A 12996-nucleotide genomic window follows, 5' to 3' on the forward strand; every position below is an offset into this window, starting at 1 on the left:
CAACAATACTTCATGTGGAAAAGACTAACACAGGAATGAACCGCTAACCCATCCTTCCCAAGCAGTCTGGCCGCACCATAATCCCCTGGTTAACCAAATAATCCATCCAATGCATTTATTGCTTCGGATGTTTTGTTTTTATGCCCTTTCACTCTCTTATGCAGAAGTACCTAATATCATGGCACACCCTAAATGGCATAATTTCCTTGCCACCACCTATCTGACTTATATCGGAAACGATCTAGGACTCACACATTCCAACCTTAAATCATCCATGATCTAACCTGAAAGCGAATGAAGGACAATAGTAGTCGTAGAATGCAGCTTACCGGGTTTGCCAGTCTGCCCAGCATAAGCCAATTTCACAAGCTGGCAAAGGCAATATCATACAAAAAATATCCACTCCTGTAAGACCATGCATGCCCAAAGGTGAATCCTAAGTGTGACCAGTCCATAACATTGAAGTGCACCGTGTTATGGTGATTTGGTTCTGTTCTTGCAGCAGACTAAGAAGAACAGTCAAACCCAAGAGCAGACTTTAGAGGAGAGATTAAAGGCTTACCAGTGGCCGGAGTGACGCTCAGGATGGGCACAGAGCCAAGCCTCCATTCCACCTTCTTTTCCTGTGGGCTGGCTAAGTCTCCCACGCTGCTATTGTCTGAAGTTGAGGGGTACTCTCCCTGCCGTCCTTCTTCCTTGGGAACTTTCTCTGGGTTTGATGGCATCAGTTTCTGCACATCTGGATATTAAATATCTACATGTTATCTGCACACGCAAGATCCAAAGGAAAGGACCACACATCACAAAGGGCACAACATTAGGTCTTGGGAGAGAAGCACAAGCAAAATGAGGCACAGTTTACAAAATGATAGGGAGAAAGAACAAGTGTGAGTTCTTTAGAATTGTCAGTCGTCAAAAGTGTCTTGATGACGTAACCTTGTCTCAAGTAGTGTGTCCCCGTTTAAGTTCTAATTGACACAATTATGAATAAATTAAAATTAGCTTGTTACCTAGAAAAGGACATTTAGCTTAAGGTATACAGTCGGTCACACCACCATGCTTCCTATTTAGTAGAAGAGTGCAAAGTTCAACACCATCACTGACTTGTAAACACCTGCACTTTCAATATAATAAGAGCTGGGGGATCGGATTATACTACGAATCTAAGATTTCATACAAATAAGAGGACAATCTTAAGAGTTGAATAAAATGGTGTTACTGACTTAAACACTCACTGTACATTCAAAACAGCAAAAGAGAGTGGACAAAAAAAGTGATATAGTTGAACTAACAGGTTTTGTTATGGAAGACACATCGGGAACACAATACTTATACGCCACACAGCATTAAATGATACAATGATGAGAAATACAGTCACAATTTGGGAGTACAAGAAGCATCTAAGCACATTCCGGGTGGGATGCTGTACTGTCGATGGATCAAGTGGAGTATGGCACCTTCTGCAGTGAAAGACACTATATCACAGGCGGGAGTGGGCTTGAGCACTGCTACCATCAAGAGGAGCATGAATGGAACAGACGTATTAGTAATATAGCACACATACAGCTGTGTAACAAGACTGATCAAAAATAAATGAAGAGGTGGGCATTTGTTCATGAATAGCTACAGAAAGTAAAGCCACACACAAAAAGCAAGACATAGGCAAGTTTTTTTTCTGGGCAGAAGCCAACACATTGTAGCTCACAGAAATCTACAGAATGATAAAGGATATGGACGTCTAAAGACGTCCTCACGAAGTATCACAAGCAAGTTGTGATATATTTTGCCATTTAAATGAATAGGAGATTGTTCCTAAACTAAGGCATGTTGGATGAAGAAGAAACAGAAACAAGGAAAACCAGAGGTGGGTGAAGGGAAGAAAGACAGGAAGGTGTACACGAGAAGAAAGAGGAGAGAAGTGTGCACATGTGTTTGTTTTCCTATTCTCTTTCACACAAAAGTTACACCCAAAGGTAATTTAATATGAGAGATCAGGCATCTGAAGAACTGAACGGAAGTCACTTTTTCAGGATACTTCCTTCGTGGAAAACCCTTACAAATTAAAAATAAAGCTCAGAACTCAACAATCAACTAAAACATAAAATATTTAATGTCCTGCCCAGTGCTCTTCTTTTAATACTAAATATTACCCAATTAATTTTTGCATACTGGGCAGGGATCCTAGTTATGGGTCTCTATTGTAGTGCTAAACCTGCTACCTTGGCTCTGTCTGAATACCAGCTGCGTGATAGAACTAACTGGACTTATCAGTCTAAGCAGTAAGAGGTCCAGACCGGAATGCCGCAGCCACTACAGCCATTTTAGCCCTGTCAAGGGTGGCAAAGAGACTATAGCAGATGTGGCCCTGATCTAGGTGTCGCATTCACTACAGCAGTTGTACCTGCGACCGGTCGACACCGTCACAACAGCTGATACAGGCAGCTGCAGCCTCAATTTGGCCGATGCAGTCACTACAGCAGATCCAGCCCTGATCAGGCCGATATAGGCATGCAGGCTTAAAGAGGTTCCCACCAGGAACATGTTTTGAGAGACCAAGGGGGCCATAAGGAGTGTGTGTCGTTCCTACCTTGCTCTCATGTCCTCCGATTACTCTGGAGGTTGCAGTCTGTTTTTGCCCTGGACAGTCTCCTCTCCTGCAGATCCAGGCAGACTCTTTCCATCACTCAACAGTGAGGAAGGCACTTGGGAAGCCTTTAGCTTCTCCAGCAGACGATGCAGATTTCTGGTGATTTACCCCAGTCTATGGCAGACTGCTATCAGGCACACATCAGCGGTAGTCACACAGCAGTTCAAGAACTCTGCAGAGCACGCCCTTGCTTGGCCACAACAGATTTGGAACTGGAAAGAAGTGGAGTGGTTTTGATCCAAGGCTCATGCATATTTTCTAGACCTAGAATGTGGAACCACTGGGCCAAACTTCAGAAGTGGATTGGTATGGTTTCCTTTTCATATGTTCCAACAAAGTTTTTTGTAGATTGAAGTGTCTCACAGCAGGCAACATTGGAGTTGTTGCCAAATGAGAGCCTCAATGAAGCAGCAATGCGAGATCAACAAAAGGGCAGGTCTGATCCAGAAACGTCTTCACCAACACACAAGAAACTGTAGTCCCACCTCTTACCCCTACCATCAAGCCTATTAGAGTCTTCTGGTACAACTAATCAGAAGCCTGTTGCTAAGAAAATTATAAAATTGCTAAATGTATGCCAGTCTCCATTCTCATTTAACTTTCTGTTTTTCCAACCTCCAGCCACACAAATGAATGCAACAAGCTTCTACTGTTTGGGAAAGTTGTCCCTAGCCTCCAACATTTGGAATCTCAGCTCTGGAACATTCAAAATGGATTCAACTGACTACAGTAGTAAGGGCCACACACACTCAAAGCTCTAATAGTACTGCATAGACGCAGACACTCACACACATACACACTCAACATACATCTGTTGCCAGTACAAGGTGCTCGACACTCGCTTAATAGCCAAACTTAACACAAGAGGGATCTGTAGGCCACCCTTTCAGTAACATGAAGAAAAAGGTCTGGTCACATTATCAGTCTCAAAAACACCATCACGAACATTATCACTTTATGTGTTACACCCAGGACTGAAACAGTTGTCTTCTGTCCACTATGTGGGACCACTTGGCATGCTCCTCCAGGTCAAAGGACAGGTTCAGAACTTCATAAAGTCAGGCACAGTCCTATGCCTCTGCACACACTCTATAAAGCTATGACTAGAATAAATGTCATGGCACCAGGTACAATCACAGTTGGGCATTCCGACCAGTGGGACACATCTTTAGACTATACAGGCGGACATTAATGACCCAACAGACGCACCTTCCAGTACTGACTACTCCTATGCTTGTTCGAGAAGTAGGGTCGTCGGATCGGTAAAACCAGGGGCAAAGTCCATATGTATTCCCATGATTCATTTTGGCTGGGTGTGCCACTCTGAAATCTAGACATTTTAATTAAATAGACAATCTCAACAATTTGGGTATCTCGCACTTATCTGCCAACCAACCACTTGAGTACCTTGTGAACAGTCAGGACCACAACCTTGATACGAAATACGTAGGCTAGAACCTCGTCAAAGCCCATAATATGGCAAACCATTCTTTCTCAATAGCTGCCCAGTTTGCTTCCTTAGGAAGTAGTCTACGAGTGATAAAGGCTACCATTGTCATCAATTACAACCAGCGTGTCAAATTCAGAGGATGTAGTTTGTCTGAAACCCCCTAATGTCCCTGACTACCTACTTGAGGCGAACAGAGATGAACAAGCTGCAGGTGAAAAGAATCTGAGGAGAGACAGGGTAAAGGAGAGAGGGAGAGAGAGCGAGAGAGAGTAAAGGAGAGAGAGACAGGGTAAAGGAGGGAGAGAGAGAGAGTAAAGGAGACAGAGAGCGCAAAGGAGAGAGAGACAGGGTAAAGGAGAGAGAGACAGGGTAAAGGGGAGAGAGAGACAGGGTAAAGGAGAGAGAGAGAGAGAGAGAGAGAGAGAGTGAGAGAGACAGGGTAAAGCAGCGAGAGAGAGAGAGAGACAGGGTAAAGGAGAGAGACAGAGACAGAGAGACAGAGAGACAGGGAGACAGGGAGACAGAGAGACAGGGAGACAGGGAGACAGAGAGACAGAGAGACAGAGAGACAGAGAGACAGAGAGGCAGAGACAGGATTCAAACTCAATCCACTTTGGAATTGTTATTGCAAAAGTCAAGCACCACAAAAGAAATAGCGAGGCAAAGGGAACTATGAACAAAAAAGGGAAATGACGAGGGAACTGAGAAGGGAAAATACAACAAAGACAAGGGTCGGATAAAAGTGTGAACTGATAAGTGAATGGAGTGAGCCAATTTAATTAGTGGCCCATTGCCAGACGAAGATTCTACATGAACAAGTTACTTACCTGCGGGAACACCTTATCTGGTAGAGACTCTATTTAGCTACAGATTCCTTACCTTAGATTTATACCCAGGCGTCAGACTGCATCCGGAAACTTTTCATGAGCAGTACCCCTGTGAACCGCTCGCTCAAGTCCTACTAGACCTTCACCTACTGGTCGCACTCCAGGCACCAGAGGCAAACAAGATGCAGGCGCATCACCCACATCTGTCGATGACAGGTGCCTGGCCTTGAAGCCAGCCTTCCTAGAGGACATACCTGCCACAGCGGGAGAAGAGATCTCAAAAAAGACTCCGACAAAACTCGTAAAAAGGGTCAGTCAAACACCAACTGAGGGGTAACTCGCCCAAGGATCCGATATAACTGGTGCGAAAAGAAAGGTTCTGACATCAGCACGCTGGGGTGGCGCCTATATATAGGCACCGTGCACGTCACTTCCAGCACAGACAACATCACACAGAGCAGAATGACACCACCAACCGATGGGCAGGGGTATTGCGACCCAAACATTCTGATGCAGTCTGACAGCAAGAAGTCTCTATCAGATCTTGAATGATAGTACACAGGAGTGTGCCACTGTTGTCCTGGATGTACTCCATCTCATGAGTTTGAACTGACCTAGCTTCCACCGTTTGCAGCCCAGAGCATGCAACAATGCCTCTTTTTACCCTAAACTCTGGCACAGTACTATCCAACACCCTCATGTGAGGCGCCAGTCTAATCAACGAAGGGCTGACTATAGTTCGGTATGAAGCACAGTTCTTGCTTATGGTCCACAAGGGCTTTTTGACATTCCGCAGAACAAATTAATTTCTTTGGCTGTTTCTTGAGTGTCAGGGCTATCAAGGATACTTTTATAGTCCCATTGTTGGCGAAACATTTCTTGTAATAACCAGTTAACCCTAAAAAGTCAATCACTTGTATATGTGTAATGGAGACCTCCCTCATCACGTGAGACTGGATCTTGAAGTCCATTGGATGAATCTTACCTTTGTACCTTGATGCTCAAGGTAGACCACAGAGGACTGCCCCACTCCCCGGCACTTGTTTTCCTTGACAGTTATCTTCTAGCGCACAAAATGCAATTTTTTTTGGGCACTGGGGCCTTTTGCAATTTGCCAGTTGCCACTGGTCTTATCAAAGACACTCAAGTAGGGAGCAGCAACAAGCCCTGGTCCAATAGTTCATCAGCTCTAGGAATGAGATGTGAGTCAACCTTGGTCGCTTCCTGAGGCCCCAGTACTCTAAAAAAAAAAAAAAAAAAAAGCACAAGTCTGTAGATCCTTTGTTTGGCATCAACACCACAGAGCTGGACCAAAGACCATGGGGATGCTAAATTACCCCCAGATCCAACCTCTTGGCAGCAACTTCTGCTTTGATGTACTCCTGGGCGTGGTCAGATATCCAATAAGCCTTGCACTAAGCTACCCCCTGTATCTATGTCATGGAGACAGACAGGTGTCAATCCTGAAGTCAAAGGAAACAAAATGAGAAAATCATCCCATCACCTCCCTACACTCTTTCCCATCTGCTGATCAGGTATTTGCCTGTGGTACAACTTGCCCCTGAGCTAATAACCATATTTCAAATCACCAAGCAGCAGGTTATGGAGTGAATCACTATCGCTATCTTTCTCAACCTCTTCTGCAATTGCCGAGATCTTCTGTCAATTCTTTTGAAAGGTATGGCTTAAGTCAGTTCACATGTAACACCCTGTTTCTCTCCCTTATGGCATATGTTTTGTAAAAAGCTGGCTCTGTATCTGGTATGCCACTAGGTGGTTATACCGTGCACAGAGTCCAGGGGTTCCCCAAAAGTGTACAGGGCTCCATGTAAAACCCAAAGTGCTCTATTAGTGGTATGTGGGCAAGCAGCCTTAAGCCTAACACAGAGGAGTGCTAGACATGTATTGCACATTAACCAATAATATACACACGACTCAAAAAGGATATCTACACCAATTTTAGAAAAAAAGCTTCATTTGTCTTTTATTGTAAGACCAATATCTTTGCAATAAGGTAAGTATGTTTTTAACATGGAGTGGTGTGGCTCACTGGTTAGAGGCAGCAGACCCGAGAGCAGAGGATGGCCCGGGACCAGGTTTCAATTCCCGACGTGGCAGGGTAGTGGACCAGGGTCAGCGGACTCGATAATTCTCACCTCGGTGCCTACCATAACCAGGGATCACACTCGGCAAATCTGGGCATTAGCTTGCCTCATCTCCACAACGGCCCCCCACATACGCCAGGGATGCCTGGTTTCACCTTGGAGATACCCAGTAGGGACCATCTCACAGGGAAAGCCAGGACGGGTTCCCCAGCGGTCTACAGCGCGGAGATACTCCTTCGGGAGTCGAATCTAGGGCATTACAAACCCACAATTAATTAACTTTAAAACGTCAACAGTGCAATTTCTGAACAGTTCAATGTTATCCTATAGAGAAAACAATAATGCGGTTATATGGGTAAGTATCTCACCTACAGTTCCACTCTTTGGGACCAAAGGTGAGCAAGGGGCAGGTGAGTACCAAAACTGCACTACCAGTGGCACAGTGGCCGCAGGGTGCAGAGGTCAATATCAGAGTTCAGCCCAATGCATTTCAATGGCGACTGGGGGTGCTTGAAGCCACACTGCTTATAGGTAAGTAAATCGGGTGCAGGGGCCAAGCTTTGGGGGTTAGGTCGAGCACAGATTGAAGAAAGCAAAGCAGAAAGCCGCAACAAACATACACCAGAGGTGCTGGGGCGACGAGGTGCAATTTTAGCATCAGGCCCCCAATGCATTTCAATGAGGATTCTGCTTTCGACAAACAGGCAGCAGGCGTCACACCAGATGTAGCAGGTGGTAGATCAATGCAAGCAGAGGTAAGTAGAGATATAGGGAGTCATCGGGGCACTGTTGATTCAGCTCACCAAGCGGCAGGGGCTTCGGGTGCAGGGGTGCCTTTAGACGTTGGAGTTGTCTTATCAGAGCGAGTCGCAGTCAGGGGGAGCCTCTGAATACAGGCTGCAGGCATCGTTGTTGTGTCCAGGAGGAGTCAGCCAATGCTGAACTCAATGTCAGGATTGCTGGGGAGACTTCACTGGACAGGTGACCCACTCATATTCAGGCTGTGGGACACGGGTGCAGAGTGGGCAGGAGTCAACGGTCCAGCTGGATCCAGAGTCCTTGTAGTTGGATTCTTCTGCACAGGGCCACTGTCCTCGGAAGATCTGGTCCTTGTTTTAGAGCAGGCAGTATTCCTCTGGTTTCTGAAAGTCGCTGGCCACAGGACAGGTATGGTCTTCTTTGCAGAGTCTTTAAAGCTGAAGAGAGGCCTGTAGGGCTGCGGTCAAGTCAGTAGTCATCCTCAGGCTTTGCTGCACGGTGTCTTCTTCGTATGTATGTAGGAAATTTATAGAGCGCAGGAATCACCCCCGAAAGGGGTATCTCCGAGTGAACATAGAAGAACAGGTCAGGCACAGACTACCATACCTCAAGGCTTGATCAATCAAGTACATACCCCAAAAAAAAGGACACATACAAGAATAGAAGTCATTACGAAAACAAATGAAGTGCATAGAGCTCAAGAACTCCCCCCTCCCATCCCACCCCTAACCCCATCCCAGTAGGCCAAACATCTATACATGTGCACATTCTGCTGTGACGGTATGACTGCAATCTCTACATATTAGACAAATTACAACCAGTGAAGTCCATTCCACGTATATGGTAATATAAGAGCCAGGTTTGGTAGCAGTCCAAATCTTGTCCATTAGGGGTATAGCAAGGGCAATACAGCAATTTCAGCACATACAACAGTACAGTTAAAAATAAATCAGGATGAGTCATCAAATATGCCGTAAGGGGGCTCCAAAAATCTTTGAGTCGGGAAGACTCCGGCAACTCCTCCTCAAATGCTTGCAACTGGTCCCTACAGTAAACCAGGTCCCTGAGCCACTTCTTGATAGTGTGGGCGGACATCAATCCCCACCTCTGCGCCACCGCTCTCGTGGCAAACAAAGTGGAGATCGCAACAATGCGTCTACTAGCTGGCTTTAAGCGTTTCATATAACCAAGAAGGCACAGCTCAGGCATACAGTCCACATGTGCCGACACCACCTCCGACAGAGGCACAGGCCCACACAGTCATGCAACATGGTAAAAATCAGCATTCCCTGCACCACAGCACGCACAGTTCACCATCTCTCTCAGGCCATACTTGTGGAGCCTCAATGTCGAGTAATATACCTGATGCAGGTATTTAAAATGGATGATTCTGAGGTTGCAGTTGGCCGTAAGCCGGCCCGTAAGCTGACAGCAGGCCGTCCAGACCTCCATCGTGATCGGATTACCTATCGCGGCCTGCCAGCACTGGCATGATGGGTGGTCTTCTAACTCACGGTAAATGTAAATGTAAATGTCATAGTACTTATAGAGCGCACTGTCACCAGACGGTCACCTTGCGGTGTCGCCTATTCGGCTTCCTGGCGCCGATACTCATATCGCTGTGGAACCCCTCCTGGCTTTCCCTGTGAAGTGTCCACTGCTGGGCACCCCCAGGGTGAAGCCAGGCATCCTTAGCGCTGTTGGGGCCGGTGTGGAGGCTAAGCAAGCTATTGCCCAGAGTTGCAGCGTAGGGCCCGTGATTAGAATAGGCACAGAGGCGAGAATTAACAGGTCAGAGGAAATTGAGCCCGAGACCCCGCCGAGGCAGGAATCGAACCCTGGTCCCTGGCCAGAACTCTGCATCAGGGTCTGCCGCTCTAACCATTGAGCCACACTCCTCCAGGTTCCCGCTGGGAGGCGTAAAAGCTTGTCCTTCCCGGAACAGGAAGGACAGCGTCAGCCACAATGGCTATATGTGGTTGAAAGCATTGTGGGAAGTGCCAATAATGGGCAGAATGTGCCTGCGCACAGAGGTAATAAAGACGAAGGTCAGAACCCTCAAAGCCTCCCCTCAAAACCCCCCTACCGAAGGGCTGCACCAATAGATCCCATCGACATAGGGGTTGTTTCCCTCCCCAAGCAAAGGACAGCAGCGCCGACTGCAGCGTGCGGAATAGTACTATATTCAGTTTAATGGGTATGCTTATAAAAAAAGTACAGCATCTCAGGCAGGAATACCATTTTTACCGCTAACGATAACGGGAGACGCGACCATCGCTCTGCCTGCTCCGTGATGCGAGTGATAGAACGTCCATAGTTCTCTGCTATCACTACCTCTGGATCCCTGTGGATCCATAGACCCAAGGTACTTCACAGGCTCAGAGGTCCAAACCAGTTGGAAGTCAAGGTCAATTTCCCTCGTGTTCACAATTAATGGGAAGACCACAGATTTGGACCAATTAATGCCTAGTCCCGAGAATCGTTCGAATTGGACATACTCCCTTAGCAGTGGCGATAAGTGTGTAGCAGGTGCCCGGACATAGAGCAACATATCGTCCGCCTAAAGCGAAAAAATCAGCAGGCGCTGTTGGAACCGTAACGCGGCGGCAGAATGATTCTGGCAAAGCTTACACGCCAGAGGCTCTAGTGCCAGATAAAAAAGCAGGGGGACAGCCCTGCCTCGTGCCTCTCTCTATAGGAAATAAAGACGAGACCCTGCCATTAAACCGCACCCTGGCAATCGGTCCATTATAAAGACCTCTAAGCCACTGCACGAAGAAGGGAAGAAAGCACATCCTGCTCAGAACCGTGAACATGTATGACCAGTGTACAGAATCGAATGCTTTTGCTGCGTCAAGCAGAACAGCAACCGCCTGGAAATCTGGATCGAAATAGTGCAGCGTGGAAAATAATGTGTGCAGATTATGCGTAGTGGACACTCCATAACGAAGCCGAACTGATCTGGTAATACTAATAAGGGAATCAAGGGCTGGAGTCTACAGGCTATCATTTTGGCCAATATCTTCGTGTCAATGTTAATGATTGATAGTGTTCTATAAGATCCACACTGATTATGGGGATTTTCTGGCTTTAACAGAGTAGCTAACAAGGCCTCCCGGAGCGAAGGCGGCAGAATTCCGTTATCATAGACCTCCAGTAACCGCGGAGCCAAGATCGCCGCATATGCCTTGTAAAATTCACCTGGCAGACCATCTGGCCCAGCGGCCTTGCAGGTCGGTAAGGCCATTATAGCCTCCTTCACATCCTCCTCATCAAAGGGCTGCACCAAATACTCACGATGAGCATTGGACAGCCACCCCAGCGCCACATCATCCAGATGGTCATGTGTCTCCCCAGAGGAAGGGGACTCCCTAGCAGCATAAAGATCTTTATAGAATTTCAGTACGAATGGCAAGGCGTACCAGTGTCATCAATTAGCTCATTAATGGGCTCCTGACTACGGGGCTCTGCCGATGTTTGGGCTAGAGAATGACTAGGCCGCTGTGCTGACCGGGTTTTTGGCTCTATTTCTGAGTGATGGTGACTTTAAGCTTGCTACCATCCTGGATCCCTATTCTTAGCTTGTTTTGGTCTTTTTCAGGCCTCTTCTCAGACCTAGAAGCATAAACTAAAGGATAGCCGCTTTATATGATGATAGATCCTCTATTCCTGACTTTAATCCATCTATTGCCTTTGACATAATTATGTGTCCTTTCATCATTCTACCTATAGTAGAGGGTGGATCCTGTAGTTCTGACTTTATATTACCTATTGGTAGGGTTTGTGTATAGAGCTAAGTGTCTATTTCATCCTTTTCGGGCCTACAAGGCCCAGAACCAGAGAGACTCCATTTTGCTTTCTGCCTCTGCTGACTGAGGAGCTTGCAGGGTAAAGGTGATGTTTTAGTTATGAGGTGTTGTTCGCTCTTTGCAAACTAGAGAGAACCGGCCGGAGCTGAATCTTATCAAGAAGTGTCCCTGGGGCTCAAATCTCTAGACGAAACAAGCAGCTGATCACTGTGAGAGCGTCTGGAGCAGGAAGCCTGGTACATGGATTTGGTGGGAGGAGGCTACTGGCTGGAACTTTCCACTAGAGGAGAGCATTCCATATTAGCGAAGTGCAGAAGAGGCGGAGTGTTCAGTCGGTTTTTGGAACAGTTCAGTTCAGTTGGTTTTTGGAATGGTAGAGTTCAGATGGTTGCTGGAGAGAGCAGTTAAATGAATCTTGGAATGAAGTTGGAACTGTCAGCTGGAGCTGCCAGTTTATCAGAATGTATTGAAGCAGTTGCCAGTCAGATGGAAAAGTTGGAGCTGCCAGTTGGAGCTATTGAAACAGTTGGAGCCAGTGGAGTGAAGCCGTGGTGATAGAGGGAGAGAGAGCACTGATTCCACCAGAGAGAGAGAGAGAAACATTCCTTTCTTATAGGGTGAGGTATTCTAAACTAGTTTGCTTTACACTTAATCATTAATCTTGTTCTTTATTTCCTAGGCTATATTCCCTACTGTATTGTTACACTGATTAATCCCTTTTCTTTCAGCGGTGTGCAGTCTGTTATAATCCATTTCCCTTTTTAGCTATCTACAAGCAAGATCTTGCTGGTTGGATGTCCACCAATTGTCTGAAACTGAACGGCGGCAAGACGGAGGTGCTCATAGTGGGGGGAGGCCGGTCGGCGTGGTCGTCTGAGTGGTGGCCATCCTGCCTAGGGACGGCACCGACGCCCTGCCAGGAAGCCAGGAACCTGGGAGTATAGTTTGATGCAGGTCTCACCTTTGTGTGGTCGGTGTTTGCTTCGGTGTCTTGAAAATTCTGAGGAAAGTACTGGAGCTTCTTCCAACTGAAGCACGCAAGACACTGGTGCATGCATTGGTGACCGCGAGATTGTATTATGGGAATCTGCTGTATCTGGGGGCACCTGAGAAGAGCATTGGTCGCCTTCAGGTACTGCAGAATGCTGCAGCACGGCTGATCTTGAGGCTACCCAAGAGAGCATCCTCAAAAATGGCACTTCAGACTCTCCACTGGCTCCCGGTAAGAAGCAGAGTGAAGTACAAGGCACTCTGTACCTGCCATCGCATTTTGAATGGCAGGGCGCCACAACCGCTGCAGAGCTTGATAGCGCGGTATCAACCGTCCCGTGCCTTAAGATCTGCGGGCTCGGGACTGGTGAAAATTCCCAAGGTAAAAAAAGCGCGCATGGGGGGGAAG

The 12996-nt window shown here is 46.9% G+C and overlaps 1 protein-coding gene across 7 annotated transcripts in view; it reads right to left on the reverse strand.

Annotated features, from left to right (window-relative positions):
• Nucleotides 1-12996, reverse strand: part of SZT2 (SZT2 subunit of KICSTOR complex) — a 1033029-nt gene that overhangs the window by 694159 nt on the left and 325874 nt on the right. For all 7 annotated transcript variants that reach the window (XM_086953216.1, XM_086953214.1, XM_086953218.1 and 4 more), the window contains exon 25: nt 563-739. In XM_086953216.1, the coding sequence (XP_086809342.1) occupies nt 563-739 (177 nt within the window). The remainder of the gene's footprint in view (nt 1-562; nt 740-12996) is intronic.

This window comes from Lissotriton vulgaris, chromosome 1_2, assembly GCF_964263255.1.
Source record: "Lissotriton vulgaris chromosome 1_2, aLisVul1.2, whole genome shotgun sequence".
NCBI lineage: Eukaryota > Metazoa > Chordata > Amphibia > Caudata > Salamandridae > Lissotriton > Lissotriton vulgaris.